This window comes from Pygocentrus nattereri, chromosome 6 (assembly GCF_015220715.1).
Source record: "Pygocentrus nattereri isolate fPygNat1 chromosome 6, fPygNat1.pri, whole genome shotgun sequence".
In the NCBI taxonomy this organism is placed as follows: Eukaryota; Metazoa; Chordata; class Actinopteri; order Characiformes; family Serrasalmidae; genus Pygocentrus; species Pygocentrus nattereri.
Window position 1 is genome coordinate 32,631,400 of NC_051216.1, and position 21,762 is coordinate 32,653,161.

Below are 21,762 nucleotides of genomic sequence, written 5' to 3' on the forward strand. Positions count from 1 at the left end.
CTCCCCACCCTGTCACATACTGTAGATTGTACTCCTGTATTACAGTGATGCTGATTTGTTGGATAACTGGGTATCACTACGGACTCAGACTTCAATGACACTCGCTCTCTGTTACTTTATGAACACATGCCTATGACTGGACTCTAAAATGGCTACAACATGGTAGCTTAGAACTGAACGATTGTGTAGAAATATAAGTATGTGAATCAGGATACATGGTAGATTTGATGCATTTGTCTGCTGTATTTTTTTCCTTTTGTTTTTTTTTTTATAAATATATATATAAAGAATCTTTTACTGTAACTGTACAGTTCTCTTTTGTTGTAAACATCATTAAACCATTTTCCAAGTGTTTTAATATTGTAAGAGGTTTTCAGTCTTGCCATGTTTTGGGTGTATTTTACATTAACCTCTTTCAGCTGTTGGGGTGGAAATCACCCTGGCCTTAACAGTGTTGCTGGGTTAATGCAGGTGAAAATCCAATCAGGTGAACGATATAGCCTTCTGGCTTTTAGTCATGTTACAGTATGACCACCATCCAGACATGAGCTTTCCACAGTTCGGAACAGACCTGTTCGTGTCATGAAGCATATCATTTATGATTAAGGTACTGTCTGTCTATGAATTCTGTGGAAAACAAAACTAAGGCCCAATTCCAGTTTGTTTTTTTACCCCTACTCCTTGTTTTCGAGTGTCACCCTAACCCTTAGGAACTGAGTTACAAGGGGTGGTGGTTGAAATCTTGCCCTACGAAATGGGACGAAAGTCAAATGAAAAAAAAAACCCAAACATTACTTCAGTAACGGGCTACTAGCGGCGCTCTGCGGGCGACCCGGCCCGACTTCAGTGATCGCAGAGAAGGGCAAAGTTCAGCGACCTCACCGCTGGGTTTTAATTACATTTAGGGTAACATGCTTTCAAAGAGGGAATATAAGACAATTATTTATTATCGACCTCTTTCTTTGGTGATAGGAAGCTGAAGTTAGCTATTCTTGTTCGAATTTTCCCGTTGCACCTTAAATGGAATCCTTCAATACTGCTGGAATATTTAAGGTGGAACGGGAAAGTTAGCTAACCTAGCTATCTACCCAGATGTTAGCATACTATTAGCGTATTAAACTAAGACAATACTGTGTTTATCGTAATGTTTTAACGGAGAAAATACTCACATTTGTTGGTTTCTTTGGTCGCTCGCTCAGCCCTCTTGCTGGTTTTTCTTTATTTCCTCATAACAGTGTTTGGAGTGAATCCCTGAAAACCCTCCGTTTGGAGGGCGTGTAGCCCTACACTTTGCCCTACCCCTCACCCTACACTTCATCCTACCCTTCGGCCTACCCTTCGCCCTACCCCTCACCCTACCCTTCGTCCTACCCCTCACCCTACCCTTCGCCCTACCCTTCGCTCTACCCTTCGCTCTACCCTTCGCCCTACACTTCGCTCTACCCCTCACCCTACACTTCATCCTACCCTTCGCCCTACACTTCGCTCTACCCCTCACCCTACACTTCATCCTACCCTTCGCCCTACCCTTCGCCCTACCCTTCGCCCTACACTTCGCCCTACCCCTCACCCTACACTTCATCCTACCCTTCGCCCTACACTTCGCCCTACCCCTCACCCTACCCTTCGCTGTACCCTTCGCCCTACACTTCGCTCTACCCCTCGCCCTACACTTCATCCTACCCTTCACCCTACCCCTCACCCTACCCTTCGCCCTACCCCTCGCCCTACACTTCGTCCTACCCCTCGCCCTACACTTTGCCCTACCCCTCTATCTCAACTAAAATCGGGACACCCTAAACCTAGACATGATCGTGCAAAAAGAGGGCTTAGGAGCAAGTATTAAGTAAACAGAGAAAACATTTATTTTTATTACATTTATTAGCACAGCAAATATACATTTATGAAGATATATACCTAAGCGATTATGCAGCCTGCATTTAATAGACTGAGCAAGATTAATCAATAAAATCTTAGTGGTGAAATGTTTATAGAATAAGAATCAGCTGCAGAAATTCAGATGAATAAGAATAATCCTGGTCTATTTGCATGAAAAATTTCTATCTGCATATACAGCATTAATCACAAAACCAGATTCCTGAGCTGCTTTACATAAAATAGCCCTGAATTCAAAAGGCCTTTTAATGAGCAACCACCATGTGTATGTGTGTGTGTGTGTGTGTGTGTGTGTGTTGTGTGTGTGTGTGTGTGTGTGTGTGTGTGTATATATATGTATATATATATATATATATGTATATATATATATATATATATATACACTCACTGAGCACTTTATCAGGAGGACCTCCTTGGACCTACACTCATTGTCCATTTTATCAGTTCCTCTAACTACATAGGTGCACTTTGTAGTTGTACAATTACAGACTGTAGTCCATCTGTTTCTCTGCATACTTTGTTAGCCCCCTTTCACTCTATTCATTAATGGTCAGGACCCCCACAGGAACACCACAGCACTGGTATTATTAGGGTGGTGGATCATTCTCAGCTTTTGCTAGTGTGTGTTGCACTGGTATGAGTGGATCAGACACAGCAGTCCTGCTGGAGTTTTAAACAATGCCCAATTACTGACCACTCTGTTAGACACTTTCATCTTGTTGGTCCATTTTTAGATGTAAAAGTCAGAGACAGTATGATGCAGAGTTTGAGTTGGTCATCGTCTAGTCCTTCAACAGTGGTCACAGGACGCTGCTCACAGGACGCTGTTGGCTGGATATTTTTGGTTGGTGGACTATTCTCAGTCCAGCAGTGACACTGAGTTGTTAAAAAACTCAAGCGGCACTGCTGTGTCTGATCCACTCAGACCAGCACAACACACACAAACACACCACCACCACATCAGTGTCGGTGCGAAGAATTTGGGGGTGCGCCAAACAAATAATACCCGCTCCGTGGGTGTCCTGACCACGGAAAAACAGTGAAAGCCACTATCAAAGTATGCAGAGAAACAGATGGACTACAGTCTGTAATTGTGGTGAACCTATGTGGTAAGTGGAGCTCATAAAATGGACAATGAGTGTAGACACAAGGAGGTGTTTCCAATAAAGTGCTCAGTGAGTGTAAATGGTTCCTTGCAAATGTATTAATTCCCCTCAAAAGTCAAATTTACAAATGACCCTTTGATATTTTGTGCAGTCTTAAAAGACTGACCTTCAAAATTCATTGACTTAAAGTTGGTTTCATGTAAGAAAATTTACATGACAAAAAATTACTGACTAAAAGTGATGTCTGCATAAGTATTCAATCCCAGTGCTGTGGAAGCACCAAGTTAATTTTTTTAGAAAACGTACTTAATAAAAGCATCTTGGTTTGCAATATAAATACTGACTGGAACAATCTGTGTAAGTGTCTTTTACAATCCAGATAAATCTGATGACTTGTAAGGGGCTTAAAAACTTTTGCAAGGCAGTGTATATGTATGTACAACTCCATACTTACTGGTATCTTTTGTAAATATAAAAAAAGATCATGAAAAATGCTTTTGTGATTAATTAGCTCAACCTCACTGGAAATATGATGTGTACCCTTTACATCTGTACAGCTGAGCGTTCATTAACTCTTAAGTGGTTATCCACGACTTCCTGTTTCATTGGGGTCTAAATATGAGGTGACAAAATGGCCAAATTCGCTTCATCATTCATCAATATGGGGAAGATTAGAAAACAAAGGAGACAAAAGTTTGTAGTCGTTTGTAAATTAAGCTATGACCATATTCACTGTTAGGGCAACAACTAAGAAATTTAGAACCATCAGAGGAATAGTGAACCTAACTGAAAGGGAACACAGGTTTATTTTATCCACAACCATAGCAAGGAGAGGCAAAACATTTCTCCAAGTTGGAGATTTGCAGAAGATGGAAGCATTCTGGAGTCACAAAGCCTGTTTGTCACCTCCATAACAAAAAACTATCTGGAAATCATGCCAGAAGAGTCATGACATGAGTCATGAGAACGTAAGCGAATGAACTCAAATTTTCAACATGACATTAAATCCATCCACCTTCTGCCAAAAAACTACAACTATGAGGTATGGCTGGATCTCCTGGAAATCCAACATACATCTAAATCCACACAAAAATGGTCCTTTAACAGCACCATCCCATCTGTATTGTCTAAAAAAAAAAAAAATATATATATATATATATATATATATATATATATATATATATATATATATATATATACATACATATAAAATGCATGGGAGCCATTGTCTCTGAACAGCAGCACCATCTTCTGGACCAGCTGAGTAGTTTTAAATTTTAAGTCATATTCTTACAACTAAAATTCGTACACTTTATGAGAGAGCTAGATTTGTATATCCTGGATGACTGCTTGGTAAAGTGATTATGTTAACAAGTTACATGACTTTACAGATAAACCTTCACCAACACTGCCTGGCATCCTATCTGACTTTTTCCAATGCATGAAATGTGTGAAAAGGGTTGCATTGGATTGGTGCTGTGTGTACTGGCTTAGGCCCGTGATGGTAAAGGAGGAATGGGTTCCATCTCGATGGCCTCGGCTGCATCCTTCCTGCTCTCAGCGCTGGACTGAAGGGAGGAAGCAGTTAACAGATCAATGTTAAATTAAAACTAAGCCTATAGAATTCAAATACTGAGCTGGACTTCAGGGCTTTACTCTAGACTTTTTAGCTATACTGCAGCTACACTCTGGAATGTTGACTTTACAGTGTTGGACTGCAAAATATATATTGTGTGGACTCCCATGGGCACAGTGTATGTTCCACTGAAGGCAGCCCAAACTATCACTTTCTTCTGATTACCTGCTAAAATGACTTGCAGAGACCAAACCATAATAAAAATTACTAGAAGTAAACAATTATCCAAAAAATGTTGACTGGTCAGCACAGTTTTACTGGAAACTGTCAATCAGACCATGTTGGTGGTTTTTAAAAACTAATCTCAGCCACATTTTACCTAATCGAGACCAAATTTAACACAAAAGTACAAAATACAACTCTGAAGAAGCATGCCGATTGTGGTCTGAATCAGCCTCCAGGAGAAATTTACAAGCTGCAATCACATGTAAGCAAAGTAGAATTAACACTACTTCTTAATCAGTTCAAAATAAAGAAATATAAATGGTGTCTAGAGACTTAATTCCTCAGGCTTTACAAATATATGTGTTTTACCAAATTGTACTTCAAACTTGTAAATCTGGCATTTTTATTTATAGATAATTCCTCTGTGATGATGCAGTGACAGGAATACAATGTCCTGTGGGTTTCCAAAGGAAGAATACTTGCCCATTGTATCAGGCTGAAAGAACTTACAGAGCGTTGTATGCGGATGTATGTAAATAGGAGGCACTATAACGTTAATCTGAAAAGTTGGGCCTATTACGAAACTCCAAGGATTGCAACTTGAAGCTGTATTTATTATTTTGAACCTAAAAACTCAGGCATTATTATGCATTTAAAATATACAGTGAAGTCTAAAGCTTCTGTAAATACACTCTGGAAGCCATAATGCAATCAATGAACAAACCCAATATGATAAGCCTAAAAATGAATGTTTGCTTTACCTGTGACACACCAAAAAAACATTCACCTACTCCTACTACAGCTCAAAATGGATAAATTCACTGTTATTCACCTCTTTGGTTTTGCTCTTGCTTTTGCGGGGCTGTGGAGAGATACAGACATAAACACGGTGTTTATCAGCTGTGAATGAAGGTTCATTTTTAAATCTTATCAAGACTGAGAATAGTCAGGTATGTACCTTGCTTTTTGCTTTGATCTCTTGGTATTCGTCATTCGTTGGTGATCTCAGTGGCTGTGGAACAGAAACAAACTGGTGTCTCTTCTTGAAAGGACCATTGCATTGTCACAAACGACCACCAGAGGGCCCCTCTGTCTACACTATTTTACATTTATCAAACAGACGTCTAGTTTTACCTTGATGTTACGTGGAGCTTCTTTAGACCTTTTGTACAGTATTCATACATTTTTGGTGGTTCCTCAGTTTTCTCTGTAGTAGCATTGATGGAATATGTTTTGATGGAAATGTGTATGATGTAGAAAATTGAGCCACCAAGCCAACGTTTATAAAAGTGTTTTTAATGTGTTTAAAAGCCATTTTGTCATTGTGACAGTTCTGTATAGTTTTCTGATCTCATGACAGCTGCAGCTGTACTGACCCCCCTTTTATCTCAGCAAGGTTGTCTTTGTGGAGAGGTATGTATTGTTTTTACCACAAGGGGTTCTTACCCCACCATTTTTCACCCCTTTTTGCTCACTAGCAGCACAAACGCAGTCACATTTCACACACAGAGAGCTAACAGTGTTCTAGTTAACCCTCTGGGGTCAACGAACGCACTGAGCATCAAATTACAGGTTTCTCAGTGTTTCTATTAATATCTTGGTGATAATACAGCACAGAAATACAGTTCAAACTGTTCCTGAATTGTAGAGTCTGCCCTTTCCATTCCATTTTATCATGAGATCGTTGAAATACACCATCTGCCTCTCACTGTGGATTTATGTGTCCCATTTAAAACACTAAAAGGGTGTCCCATTTAAAGCACCATTACGGAGAGAGCTGAGATTGTTCTGAACATTTTGGTATATAATATGTGGGTATCATGTCATATGCAAGTGCCTTTAAAGGTGAATTTATGAACATATTTAAGAACATATGAAAAAATCAAGAAAATGACCCCAGAGGGTTTGTCTGATGACAGAGTTATGGGAGAAAATATTTTACTTGGTCATATTAGTTAAAAAGAGTTGATGGGGGGGGGGCAGCAAAAAGAGGTTACACCCCTTTGAAAAGGTTCTTCACACTCATGCAACTCAGTTACAAAGATGTACTTTAAAGAACTGTCACTGAAAGGCATCACTCTGACGGCATCACTCCAAAGAGTCCTTTTGGCACCTCTACTACTAAAAATGCACAGACTGCCATGGCTTTGTGAACTTTGTGAAGTTTTTGTACAGCTGAATGCATTGATACCAAAATAATGGAGATTAATGGATATTTAGGTCGGAAATAAGGCAGACTATGAATATGACGCTGAGTATCAGTGTTTCTGCACATTTGAACTTAATGAAGAGCACAAATACAGCACTTCTAATGATTAATTGTTAAATGAGGTTTCCTGTGTGATCTATTTAACCATACCAATCAATCAGTTTCAGGAAAAAAACTGATTTTTATAAAAGAAAAAAATAAAATCATAATAATACACTGGTGAATAAGTCATTGAATGTGTTTAGTTTGATTTTTAAAAGACTATTCATTACTCAAGAATGGAATTGTTGTGAAATCTCTTTTTTCCTGATGGTTATTTTTGCAGTTATACTGTTTACAGATTATACAGATTTCTATTTTCTCCAAGATAACAGTTACTAGCTGCACTCCAAAGCCTAGGCTGCAGCTGAGGTTGTGTGGGTCCTCAGTAGGACTGTCCTATGAAGACTCCTCCCTAGTAATCTATTGGTCACACAAATGGAAAAGTTCTAAAATTTGTGAGGGAACTAGTGAGAGAAAATGGCGGCCATTGCATTTTGTTTGTTGCTTTTTTATTTCTTCACAGAAATGAAGGAGATGTTCTTATGTACTTCGATAAATCCCAAGCATACAAATACTTCTAAATAAAATAAGATGTATGGACGATATACGATATAGTTGACTGCTTTAAGTAAGTGCCTAAGTCAAATTCAAGGACGTGAAGAAATTTTACTTTTAAAACAAGCTCTGCTCCAACGGTTTCGTTTTCCGTCATTTTTGTGGTTCTGTTTTGTGACTGAAGGCCTGGAAGAATATATCTGTTGCATCTTCGCAATCACTCCAACTGTAGGCTGCATTTCTAGGCTGTATATGAAGTGCTATGCTACTGCTATGACACAGAGGCCGAGATGTGCAGCCTAGGCTTTGGAACGCAGCTACTGTTTACATCAATAACAGCAAGTACAGGCCAGAACTATCAGTTCATCATTGCTGTTTGGAGACTGCAGACTAATGGGAGGCTTTGGCAAAGGAGACCTGATGCTTCATGCACTTTCCTTGGTGTAAACCAAACTGGCTTCTTGCTAAACCACATATTTCCACAGGCTGCTTTTGCAGCTTTATAAGTGAAGGTGAGGTTGAACCTGTGGTCACTGCCAAAATTTAATATGAGAGAGAATGTGCTTTCTCTACTGATCAGACAGACTGTGAGTACACTGTGTATAGTATATGCTAATCTCTGATAAAGCCTTTATCTGTATTATCATCATATTTTTGTATTTTGTAAACCAAATTCATGTCAAACCACAGCTCTGCATGGTTAGACTACTTCACAGGCCTGATAGAGAGAAGCTCCTATGTGAAGCTCTGTCAGGTAGCTGACTGAGCAAAGCTTTCTTAGTCTCACAGATTCTCAGCTTTTTCGCCAGTTAACTTTCCACAGCATACTAGGCCAAGATGAGTTGTGCTATTTATATTTAAGATACAAACTTCAACAGATCTAAAAGCGCTGATGGCACAGTTTTGGGCCCAGCTTAAATAGGCTGCTACACAGCATGACAACACGAAACTTCAACAGGCTCTGATGGAGGCCAGATTATAAAACAAGAAAAAGCATAACCATTAAAGAAAAGACTCAGATCAACATGAGGAATGATAAATGCCTGTCAGGGTAATGAATATGAATCCAGCATGACTGGTTTGTGCACGACTGCTCAGTGTATATGTTTGTTTTAATTTCTAAGTGAAAATAAGTATAAATCATCTACAGAAGATTTACAATTACTTTTTATTTGCAGGATTTAATATATTGGGGACAAGCACATAAATATGGGCTGTGCAAAAGTTATGACACATTTTAGTATATTTTGTACTTTATTTTATTTCCAATGTTAAATCTAGCAAACAAATTGAAATTGTGCACTAAAGTTTGTGGCATTTAAGTTTGTCCCTTGTAACTTATTTATGATGCAACTTATTTTCACCTAGAAAATTAATAAAACATGCAATTAAACCAATGTAATAAAACAAAACACGATGTAAAGGGGGCCATCAGATACTAGCAGAAATTAGTTTGATTTTCAAAAAATATTGATTAGGTATTTATAATTTATTAATTGATTGTTATTAGTATGCTATTTATTTATGCTATTTATTTTCTAATTTACTACAACAAATCCTGTGCAAAACTAATTGTAGAATACATAACCAGCAAAAATCATAGACATTTCTGTTTGTGTGATGTTTATGAAAACATAGTTGGAATGTTTTTCATGTGTTTCAAGAGTAAATGTAACTTGAGTGCTGTTTTCTTTTCAGTTCACTACTTCCCCAAGACTTCCCCAAAAGTCTTTTACATGTCAACATATGAAAATAGCTTTGATTATTGATAAATGTATGAACAAGCATTAGAACCAAATCACAAAGTAGAGGTTGTCTATTAGTCTGCAGCTCTGAATTTAAACTAATCGCTGAGTATTTGGTGATGGAGTTTTAGATGACATGTTAAAAATGTCGGTGTCGTGGCGTTGCTCTTCATTCACTTTGATATTGCTCCTTTTTTGCCGTACTACAGAGACAAGTTCTTTGTCTTTGTCACAACTGTAAAAGTGCATTTTATACAACTGTCTGTATAATGAAAACTGGCTTTTTTTGTTTGAAGCTAGACTATGAAAAGATAGGTATAACAGATTATGATAAGTTTTGCCCACACTCGCACTTATATTCACATTAAAGGAGGGGTGCTCCTGAGGCCGGTGCTCGGCACAGTTTGGTGAGTTACCTGTTAATTGCCTTATCTGTTAATTGCCAGGTTAAGAGATTGTGTTTGAGATGTGTATATCAAGTATTTGTTCTGGCCCTCCAGAACAAATACTTGATATATCGCTGCTGATGGAGCAAAACCTCGTAAATCCATTTTTGACATTTTTCCGTTTTTGACATAATTTGAAAACACTAGTTTCTCTACTCACCTCATACTGGCCTTCCTCCTGCTGTGCTCGATTCTATAATTAAAATTATACAGGAGTTAAATTTAACTACATGAATGATGTAAATGGAATTCTAACGAATATGGAACAGAGATCATACAGTATGTAGAGGTCATATATGATACCATGGGTGGTAATGTGTTCAACATATCAACAATTTTTAAACATATCCAATGTTTCAGAAGGAATTTAGACCAATGACTAGAATGAATAAATATGCAAAGCTAAAGAACTAACATTCCAATCCATAAAAAAGTTATGTGCAGTAAAGTGAATTGAGAGAGGAGAAAGGTATTGAACACTATTAGAAAAAGCACTAAACCAGCTGATGCTAATTTAAAACAGCTGGGTTAGTGCAAGTTTGATAGGTTAGTACTTCACTGTTAGAAAAACCTCTGAATGCAAGAAACAAACCATTTAGCACCAAGCTGTCAAGGCAAGGCAAGGAGTTCTCCCTTTGCAACAAGATAGAAGTGTCATGGACATAGAAGTGTCCAGTGTCATGCACTGGAGCTCCTTACAAGATTTCAACAGAGCAGTCAGAAAGTTAGTCAGAAGAGCAGCTCAAGTTTGCTACCGAGCATTCGGAGGAGCCTGTAGAGCACTAAGAGAAAGTAATACGGTCAGATGGGAGAAATATGCATATGCAGTCTCATGCCATGATGCTTCCACCTCCATATCAAGTTTTGATTTCTCTTTTCGTGGTACTGGTCAGAATCCATATCATGGTGTACGGAGCCATGTACCAAGAAATTCTTCAGAAGAATGAGGATGACATCTTCCAGCAGCGTGGTGATCCATACAGTGACATACTGTCAAAGGAGACAATCAATTCATTCACAAATAGGAAGAAAATAAAGGTGTTTGAATGGCCCAGTCAGTTACCAGATTTAACCCCAAAAGTAAACTGGTGGAAGGAACTGAAGACCAAGATTCGCCTTCGTGCCCTCAGGAATCTTCAAGATTTAAAGACTGAGTAAAAGACCGGGCCAAAATCCCACCTGAGCACTGTGCGATATCACATTCTTCATACAGGAGGCTTCTTCAAACAGTCACTGCAAACAACTTCTTCACCAAGTATTAAACAAATTTCAGTTAGTTCACTTTGTCATTCCACTTTACAGCACAGAATTTTTTTATGGATCGGAATGTTACGATTTGTTTAGCTGTGTCACTTTACTGAGTTAATAGCGATGTCTGGTCTAAATTTCATGTGAATAGCTGCAATTAATCTTTATTACAATTTTTTATAGTTATTTCACCCACTGTGTGATTTAAAATGCAATATATTTGCTAATGTTTATAGCAAGAGGTGCAAGTAATCAAGAGTCTTGTCATGCTTCATGATGACAGAGTCTGTATGGAATGCATAATCACTGAAGTGGAACTGATTCTATATAAAATAATATGTTGATCTTACAAGAAAAAAGTGATTACTGAATTTATGTGAATTTATACCGTATTTATGAATATTTAAGAAATGTTACATCAGCACAGCAAAAAATAAAGACAAAACTATGTATGTAATGATGTAATATACTGTACTGTGCAATAGTCAAAGACCACCCTTCATTTATTTACTTTCCTGTCAAATAGTCAGTAAGTTTTTCTGTCCACTTGTATATAGAAGGAAAAAGTCAGGTGAAAACACGTGAAAAGAAAAGAGAAAATGCAAATATACCAAAAGGAAGAAAACTTCAAAAAAACAAAGAAGTGTCATCTTGAACTGCCCACCTCAGGGTCTAGACTGTAACATCACTGAATATGTTTATGTGGATCCAGAGAAGCAGAAAATACAACCAAATTCTAAGACTGAACTTTGGAGGTGTGGGAAAATATCCCTGCACATTTCTTTGAAAAACTGATAGTCTCCTGAAAGAATGGATTGTTATGAAAGTAAAGAGTTGACACATTAAATAATGAAAAATAAATTTCATATTTAGTTATTGAAGCTTCTGTAGTGTAATTTGCTCTTAAATGTTTTCTACATATTAACTGGAAGTGTAATAAACAAAGCATGGTCTCTAACTTGTGCACAGTACTGTATTTTATTCATGCAGAGACGATGTACATCAAGTAAATTCAATGCATTCCTGTACAAACTAATACAATCTGTAGTGATGATGTGTTACATTCACTAAAGACATAAAAATCATCATATTCAGCTCACCCGTCTAACAGGCCCAGTAGCCTGGCTACTTTGAGGCTCCAGTGTTTGATACTCATCCGTAATTTCATCAGTTTTCAGACCCTGATGAGCACAGAGACAGAAAGTAGAATAACAAGAATAACACTCACACTCACACACACACACACTGCATATTGTCATAGCCTTATATTGTCAAAATGGTAACTTTATACAAGAAGGAAAACAGTTTTGTTATTTTAATATATGTTAATGTAACAAGACTTTATTTCATATCATTTTGGAACATTTCTTTTGGTCTGTCTGTTGTGAAACGTTCGCACAACGTAAAGCAGCTAGCAAAAACAGAAAATAATGAGGTTTCAGTGTGAAAGCAAAGGTATACAACTAAACATATGGCAGGGAATCTGAATGCACTGATAGCAAACTATTGTTTGAATATTAAACAAAAATATACAGCTTTGCAGAGCACCTGCTGCACCGAGAAAACCACATGAACAGAAACTCACCTCATAGAGAGGCTCGGCTGGTGCGGAGTTATCAGACTGTAGCCTTGAAAACTAAAATGTACAAGAGAAAAATGTTTTCGAACACATCACGATACATGCCGCTAATGTTTATCCTCTATCAGTGCAGGTATCCATATGACAGTCTCACTTTTATCCTGAAGTAGAGCGCAGTGAAAATGATGCAGTAAAGCAGCAGAACTGCATCCAGGACGTAGCAGGTGATGGGGTCACTCAAACTCATGGCTTCTACAGAGAGAGAAAACAGAGGACGCTATTGAGATAAACTAATTACCTAGACTAACTAAGTAGGCATGAATAAGATGAAAATTGTCTCTAGCTTCCTTTGGTAAGGGACAGTCTGTGCTCTGTTACTGTGTCAAAAATGATATCCAAGGGTGTCCAAGGCACTGACTGTACTTAAGTTAATGTATAATACTTACTCAGCTAAAAGTGGAAATATGAGACAAAAAGTTTTCTTTAGTGAAAGTCAAAAAGCAGCTACATTTAAACTTACACAATAGATAACAAGCGATGGCATTCTTTTGCCTTGTCAATCCTATTTATTTCCTTTGATTTTTCAAAATGTCCCTATAATTCAAAAGCAGAGTTGTAAACAAAGTATAATTCAAAAACAGAGTGGTCTGATGTCAAATGTTTAAGTGCAGAGAAATTTACTCACTCATATTTCTTAACAGGATTGTGATACGAACAAGATGTTGCTATGTCTATGCAACACAAATATAGCTATTAATTTACGATGAATAACAACCAGAGAACCTACATGTGTCTTCCTCTTGTATGTAGTATTAATGATGGTGAAACAGTAGTAAATCTAAATCTATTATATTACTATTTATATACTATTTATATAGTATAATATATACTATTTTGCCTTACAATAGTTTAAAAATATGTTTTAGGCCACATTTTATCTCAACACTATCGTTTCATGCATCAGGCAGCGCACCCCTAACCACTACATTTTGGTGAGCTAGCTTTTAGAGATCTTTTGATGTCTGGTTCTTTTCACCACCTCTGTGAACAGATAAGTTTCTCTAAAGAAGCACATTTCACATCAAACCATTATTAATGACTCTGTTCTACTGACGTTGTCTTAACAATTTATTTATAAAGAATATTATAACAACTGCTGGAATTCCCCATAATATTTTGTAAAATTCAAACACATTTATGTCCTAGGCTGAGCTTGGCATGCACGCATGTCCTACTGGATTGCACAACATTATGCTTCACTCAGTCTCCTGCAGTAACACTCTGCACTCCTGCTCCTCATCCTCCTCAGCAATGCAAGGCATGACTGTGCTCTGGTCACTAATGGGTAATACTGGTCCACAAAAGTGAATTAGCGCAGTTGTGGGTTTTATTTTACACTTTATTTTATGTGCATTTAATTGGATGTATTAAATAAAAACTGAGGAACTTGGCTGATTGGCGAAAGAAAAATACAGAAAATCTCTTGGCCTTTGAGATTCGTAATGAATGCTTTGAAGATCTGAATGAATGAATACTTAAGTGTAGTAACATACAGTTATACAGGCAAAATTTTAAACACTGTATTTACGTGTTTTGTTGATTTTCTAAGTAAAAATAAACACAATAATAAATAATAGTAAATCTTTTAATAGTATAATAATTCTTGTAATAGTAAGTCTTTTCCCACATTTCTGTTTATTTGAGTTTAACACATTGGGAAAAAACACAAATATTAAATGTGCACTATAATGAGCAGGAGTGTGTTCTCTGTGTGCTTACATATTTTTTCTTAGTAAATCAGCAAAATGTGTAATTTGACCAGGGGTGCCAAAACCTTTCATACAGCTGTATGTACTAATGTACAATTACTCAAGTAACTTCCAGTCCTGAGGAGGATCACACATATCAAATACCCACTTTTTACTTTATAAGACCAAAGCAATAATAAACCATAAATAGTTTAATAAAAACTATAACTGAAAAAGTTTACTCAAGCCACAAGAACCAGCTCACCTGGTGAAGCTCTGTCTAAAAACATTTTCTGATTTCAAACCATCAGCGCCACTTCAGCACTGGTTTTGAGAATGGCACAAAACTAGACGTCATTTATAAAAAATTATAGTCTTGCAATTTTAAGATAAAGTTTCTTTAGGAATTGGGTGGGAAATTATAACATCACAACATTTAAAGACATTTTTATGACACACGATATTTATCATGATGTTTAGTTTTTCTCATGTTCAAGTTAAATGAACAAAATGCAAAACAAAAGTGCAAAAATCCACTGGCAAGCTATGAATCCAATGACTTTCAAATACATTCAATATTTGCAAAAGGAGAAAATCAAACATGTGATAAAAAGTAGAACTGGCTGCTGATCTAAACTCTGCTTAATGATACATGCAGTTGTTTTGTATAGAAGTGGGGCGCAACCACAAGCGTGATAAAAAGTGGAATGTGCTTCTGATCACCTTCCTGTATTCACACATTTCTCAAAATCCTTAACACTGTTTTTATACCATGAAAGTAACGTTTTAGATTACAGATGTGTGTATCACTGAATTCACACCTTTGCTGCAATATAGGACCATGTGAAGCATGCCAAAGACTGAGTCACATGCCAGGGCTAGTTTTAATATGCTGTTACAACTAAGCCTCCCAGAGTAACCAATGGGAGCAGTCAACATCTCCCATGTAAATTCAGATTTAAAAAAATCAAAAACAAGAAAAAATAGAGATACAAAGTTTTGTTCCAACAGCAAGAATATATTTAAATGACTGCATTCAAATATTTACTCTTCTACTTTGTGAGGAATAATACATTTTCCAATGTTTGACGCAAACTCTTTCATGTTTCACCTAATCATGAACTAATAATGTTTATCTAATTGCATATCTATATTTAAACACTTAGTGTTTACTTATCTGGTTCAAACAACATAGAAATATCTTAAATTAATTTAGTTTGCAAAAATGAACTTTTTAGTGATGTTTGCTGCTAATAATCCCTCAGTGTGTTACAATTAACTCCTCCTGTGGTGTCAACTGTAACAAATGCATTCCTACTACTGTCAGATGAATTCTTTATGTACGTTCTTTATACTTCCATTTTTCGCAGAGATCTGCAGGTTGCTTGTATTGAATTGAATTGTATTAAAAATGCTGATCTTGATAAAACAATTAAAAATGGTGTGTTGTGGCTTTTTTTCCCCTCCCGATGAAACATGACGCTATTATGATAAGGATATTGCTCACTCTTGCTCAAAATACTGAAGTTCTTCATCTAAACCAATGTAAACCAGGGCAACCACACCCATTACACGGCACTCTTGAAATAACCGTTTCAACATTCCAAATCAACTTAATACTGAAAGATGTGCCCTGCAGAATTACAGCCAGTAGGATTTTGGGAAGAAAAAAACTGAGATGAGCAGAAAAAAGTGGTTGTTTTCTCTTAGTCACTAAGTGACAACAGCAGAGACAAAATCTCTTCCTGTTGTTATGAAAATCACACAATTACGCTGAGACTCCAAAAGCACCGGCAGTAGAGCACTTAGCACAAATTCTATCAGTTTTCGTATTAAAACTACACTGAAATTGAGAAGCAAAGGCTCAGTATGTGATGAGAAATAAATAACAGCAGTGAGAGAAAAGTCACTTTACTGGTAAGTGTGCGTGTCTTCCTGTCAGAGGCTTGGCTGGGGCATGTATCTCTGTGGTCAGAGCTTGAGTGCACTTCGGAATCTAGTTCAGTGGTTTCTCTGTATGAGGTGCGTGGTGCAGCGCTTAAGGGGAGGGGAGAAGATCCTGGGGGGTCCTAATCCGCTCAAAGTCAATTTTAATAGTGGCTGGAGGCTGGCGGTTACAAACTGGCCACATACTTATCAGTAACATAATAGAAGCACACAATTATGCTTTTCTCACATGCCATTAAAAACACAGATGACACAAAGTATCAAGTTTGGGAAAGTGCTGTCGCGCTTTGGTTCCATCGTTCTGAATGTAAGCGCAAAGGCAGGTTAGCAAAAAATGTTCTGAGAGGTTGTGCAGTAGTTCGCATTTAGATTAAAGAGGAATTCCACCAGTTCTTAAAATTTCTTCATAACTCAGACGTTATGATGTAAACAAAGGAATTCAGAATGGTTTGATATGTGAGATTTTTCACTGCAGAGAAACTTGCCTGCTCAATTTTCTTTACAATGGTAGTGGTAGAAACAATGTCCACAATGCCCACAATGCCCACAATGTCCACAATGTCCACCATGTAAACACAGACTTTTTTTTTTTTTTGCTATCAGTGGACCTACAGGTGTTACAGGTGGTACAGGTGGTACAGGTGGTCTTCTATGTTTTTACACATGATGTTAATAAATACAAACTTACTTTGGTCATTTTGGTACATCTTTGCTATGACTATTTAAAGCACTTAAGATATATGTCTTTCTGTTGTTTGTTGTGTTATTTGTTATTTATGGTTATTTGTTTTTTTAGTTAGTTAGTTTTGATATACAGGGATGCACTTTAATAAACATTTTTGTGCACATTTAGCCAACTTGGCTAATTTTCAACCCTAGCTCTTAACCAGGTACAAGAAAACGATTTTAAAAATTTATTAAATTATATACAAATTGTATACACTGTGGTGATACATGCAGTAATACATGACAACTTATAATTCAGACTCAATGACTGCTTTTAGCCATGATTTTAAATTAGCTGAAGAAGAGCAAAATCTCTTGTCTGTACAGGCAGCTTGTTCTAACTGTGAGCTGCTCTCACTGTCGTAAGGCTGTCCAAAGGTTGACTTCCTCACAGGTATCACTACATCTTTGTCACTGATCTAGTGAATCTATTTTCAGATATTTTAGCAAAAGCAGTGATGAGGTGCTCGAGAGGAGAGCGGGGCATAACCTAACACATTTTTTGCTGTTTTTTTGTTAAGAAAAATCAGTCATTTTATGTTCTACAGCAAAACATACACACCTCTGCTACAAATGATTTCATTTACAGCATCTACTATTTCTTGAACAATTTACCTGAAAGAAGCGTGAGTGCACACGTTACAGCTCCGCACAGATGGGATTAATTGTAACGGACAGCAGCTAGTCTTAAAAGTCTGGTAAAACGATGAACAACACAATTAATTCAACAAGACAATCTTTTGAACCTAAATGTACAAATAAATATACACATAAAAATAAATATGATGAGTGAAAAGAGGCTGTGTCAAACATAGCGAATCTATTGTTTAAAATTGATTTATTTAGCAAAATAAAATTGATCTACAGTGCGCTTTTGAGGAATGTGTGCATAAAACATCCAAAATATGTGTGTGTATATATATATAAAATGGACTGCTCACAGTGCACACTACTTAGCATCTTTCCATTACTACATTAACACAGAAAGCCACAATCCATCATACGTTGCATGAATGTATGGAGAAAATGCAGTCAGTGAAATGCCAATAGCCTGTTACCAGCGAGTCTGTGAAAAGGTAGTAACCTGATACCAAGTGTGTTAAGTGACACTGGAAGTTTTACGTCTTTAAAATTATACGAGTAGGGTGTAAGAATGAACTTAAGCCTGGTGTTTCATCAGCAGACTCTCTATACCACCTGCTCTGCTATGTGACACAATGCAACGCCGCACTGCATGTATAGTTGTAACACTTTGCTAAAAGTGTTAGGCTGCACTTTATCCTGGCTTAACTCTCTCTGAGTTATTTACATGCTTCAAAACAGTGCTGTACACAAACACCAACAAGAGTAATTACTTTTATGGTTCAGTCTTCAGGCCGAATCTTATCTATCACAGACATAGAAATTCCCAGATAAAGTTGCTAAGGGAACACAAGAAGGTGACCAAAAGCACATTCCACTGGAGATGGATTATCAAGATGATAAACTGAGTGTATAGGCCTAAACGTTGCGCTAAATGTTGCAAAGCTACAAAAGTACTAGTCAGCAGCAAGAAGCCAGAGAATGAGAACTATGGCTAGTGATGCAGGACAACATCTGAAGCCGAAATCAGAAAGATATTTAAAGCAAATAAATGAGTAAATGAGAGGCAAGTGAGTGTGTTACCTGTGTGGTTGATCTGAGCAGAGAAATTGCAAAAAGCTGCTAGGGAGGGTTTTATTAAATGGAAAGACGCACACACTGTCAGTGCATTAGACCACAGACTTGTGGTTAGAAGACACTGCTGTGAACATAGTTAATGAGTTTAGTTTAAAAGTTAAATTTGACATTTATTATATATTATCATAGACTATACAACACATTTATAATGAGAAATGAGTGTGATTACTTTTATTCAATCTGTTTCAGAATAAAATCCCTTATTTATTCAATACATGGTTGTAATAAAAAAGTTTTTGGCGCTATGCATAAAGACACTTTTTTCTTTTTAAATGAAATACTATTGGAAATTTCAATTTAACGGAACGAGGAACTGAAAAACACTGGTTTACACTGTTTTTGAGGCACGCTTGAATTATAAGTCATATTTGTATTTGTTTTGGACCTCCCCAGACAGCCACACCCTTTTTACAGCACCTTAAACAACACATTAAAATATAGTTGAGATGCAACCAATAAACGGCTAATTTTTTTGAGTGAGTTGTGCAAAAGATGATACATAATACAGTTACGCACTGCAGCTGCATTGCTTTATAGAAGTCATTTCACTTCAAAGGCACTCCAAGGTAGAAGTTAGTTTTTTTTTTTTACAATGGCAGCAAAAGGAGTTTCCAGTGTGAGGTATTCAACAGAGAAATTATTAACAGTCGGCAAGGATGTAATCTAAGGTGGCCTTTGCCCAACTAGGCCATCATTTTACAGCTGTGTGCTGCATTCATTTTACTAACATGCACATTAAGCTGTATTTCATGTCTGAAGTGAAATGAAGAATAATGTAGAATGAGTCAAGAATATCATAAATGCAGAATCATTCTAAAAAAATAAATGAGAATATTGTGAAGAGTTGGACTTTTTCACAATACAGAAATTGTTTTGCATTTTATACATCGTACAAAAAAGAGGATCTCCAAAACAGCAACAAGCAGTTTTGTTCCAAGTAATTTTAGGCCATTTCAATTCATCTATTCGTTAAGAACACACAATGTGAAAGGCTGCTGGTGTTTTCAACACATCAAAAAATGAAAAATTACGAAAAGGAGATATAAGGTTGAAGGCTGAAGTACAATGTTGTTTCTAACAACCTAATTAATAATTAAAATTATTATCAGTATCAGTGTTAAGCAGTTGCTAATTAGTTCCAACTGACATATTTGTGCTTCTGGGCCTAAGCTTATGGTCCCTTGGTGAGGACCATAGCCACCCCTATAGCAGGAAAAATGGCTGACTGCACTGCGTGTTTTGGTTCTTTGACAACAATACGCTCAATGTTTAAAATCATTTGATCCAAAGAAGGAACAGGTTGGCAGAATTGCTCCTTTAGGTGATATACAGTGCGAGGATTTTCACAGAGACATGAATATGAAGATGAATACACACATACACATCATTTGTCGTGACAATCCTGCAATTTGGACCCCCTGGTGATGCCTGGCCTTTGAAAGGGTCAAACAGATGCAACCCTGGTAACCATGTTTGGTGATATCGAAATGAGTGGAACTACCAATCAAGCATTTCTAGCCTCTATTCCACTGACTGTAGGTAACTTTCTCTTTTACCTCTTGTACAGTGGAAGGAAATAACAAAGGCTTTTGTTCAACTCAACATAAAAGCTAAAAGCAACATCAGATCACATGTGCTGTGATATCAGCGTGACAGTTGAGACTCAGGGTAACTGTGTTGCAATCTCTTCATTTTATGGGTTAGACTCTTTTTTCGAACAGCTTCTAGCTGGCTGTGCGGAAGAGACTTGCTTACTCCACAGATTCAGAAGCGGAAAGCTCTTTCTAACACAAACCATGTCCAACATTAAGTCCTGCAAAGTTCTCCGTATGTAAAAGAACTAAAAGTGAACAGCAAAAAACAAAAAAAATTTAAAAAGGTACTCCTTAGGATTTCACATACAGAGTAAGGTGGGAGTGAATAATAAGTACAAAGAAAAAGACATTTTCTCTGACCTGAGGAGGAGAGCAGTAAGGCCAGGCACAGCAGGGTCACTGTCCTGAAGACTGCCATCACATTCCCCTGGGATTCCAGAAAGATATCAGGTGGTCTTTATCCTGTAGCTTGGCCTGGCTGAGGGGCTGTCTAGAAGTCTGCCTTGCGCATACATCGACTTGTAGAAGCCCCTTTGCTAGCAGGAAATGGCCCCAGCTGCCTAGTGGTGGTTCTCTAAGGTCTTAAAGCTCCCACCTCAGCACCTTCGGTCCTCTCATCTCAACTCCTTTGTTGCTAGCACTTCCTGTGTATTTGTAGACCAGTTATACAAGCACACAGTGTGGGACTCTACTCAATGACAGATGGAATGTAACTTCATAAAGGTCAAAATCTGGAGAAGAGGTACGTAACATGGTATATTATTTATTTACTTTTTAAATGTATTTGTTTTGAATGAAATTACTCGTTATTTATACAGAAAAAATAGTCCTTGCAAAGATACTGTATATTTCAACTGTCTAGTTATTGCAGCCCAAACCTGTGTGAGGCTGATAGGTACAATAAAATGAATATTCAGTTAAATTCAGAAAAGGTCTAGATCAAAGCTACAGGTAAAGAAAGAAAAGCCTCCTGAAGAACTATTCCATTATATACTGTGTAAAAACACACACACACACACACACACACACACACACACAAACAGCATTTCTGCTACTTCTGTTTGTTGCTTATTTAACACACTGTGAAAAAACAAAACATAAGCACTCATAACTTTTGCACAAACCAGTTTATGTTGTTGTTTTTTGTGTTCAATTAAGCAAATAAACAGTAATTACCCATTATAATGTGCAGAAATGTGTTCTCTGTATGTGTGTTGACTTATTTTTACTTAGAAAATCAACAAAACAACTCATTTGAACAGGGGTGTCCAAACTTCAGCACATGATTGTGAACAAGCTGCCACTTTATTAGGTATTACACTCTAGCTGTACCTTATAACTGACTGTAACATAAATCGTAATCTTTGGCCCCACTGTAGTATTCAGAAATGGCTTGACTG

General features: G+C 37.1%; 1 protein-coding gene across 3 annotated transcripts; it reads right to left on the minus strand.

Moving 5' to 3' along the window:
* Positions 1 to 4,221: 4,221 nt before the first annotated feature.
* cd247l (CD247 antigen like) lies at positions 4,222 to 20,967 on the minus strand. Of its 3 annotated transcripts, none has more exons than XM_017695154.1 (8): positions 20,723 to 20,967; positions 12,782 to 12,879; positions 12,634 to 12,684; positions 12,149 to 12,229; positions 9,961 to 9,993; positions 5,762 to 5,815; positions 5,636 to 5,665; positions 4,222 to 4,570 (listed from the first exon to the last, which is right to left on the minus strand). In XM_017695154.1, the coding sequence occupies exons 1-8, from the start codon at positions 20,778 to 20,780 to the stop codon at positions 4,493 to 4,495; spliced, it is 483 nt and encodes a 160-aa protein (XP_017550643.1). In that variant the 5' UTR covers positions 20,781 to 20,967; the 3' UTR covers positions 4,222 to 4,492. The 3 variants fall into 3 exon arrangements, with proteins under 3 accessions (XP_017550643.1, XP_017550644.1, XP_037395546.1); XM_017695155.2 differs by lacking the exon at positions 20,723 to 20,967 and adding an exon at positions 17,664 to 17,742; XM_037539649.1 differs by lacking the exon at positions 20,723 to 20,967 and adding an exon at positions 16,291 to 16,329.
* Positions 20,968 to 21,762: the final 795 nt, after the last annotated feature.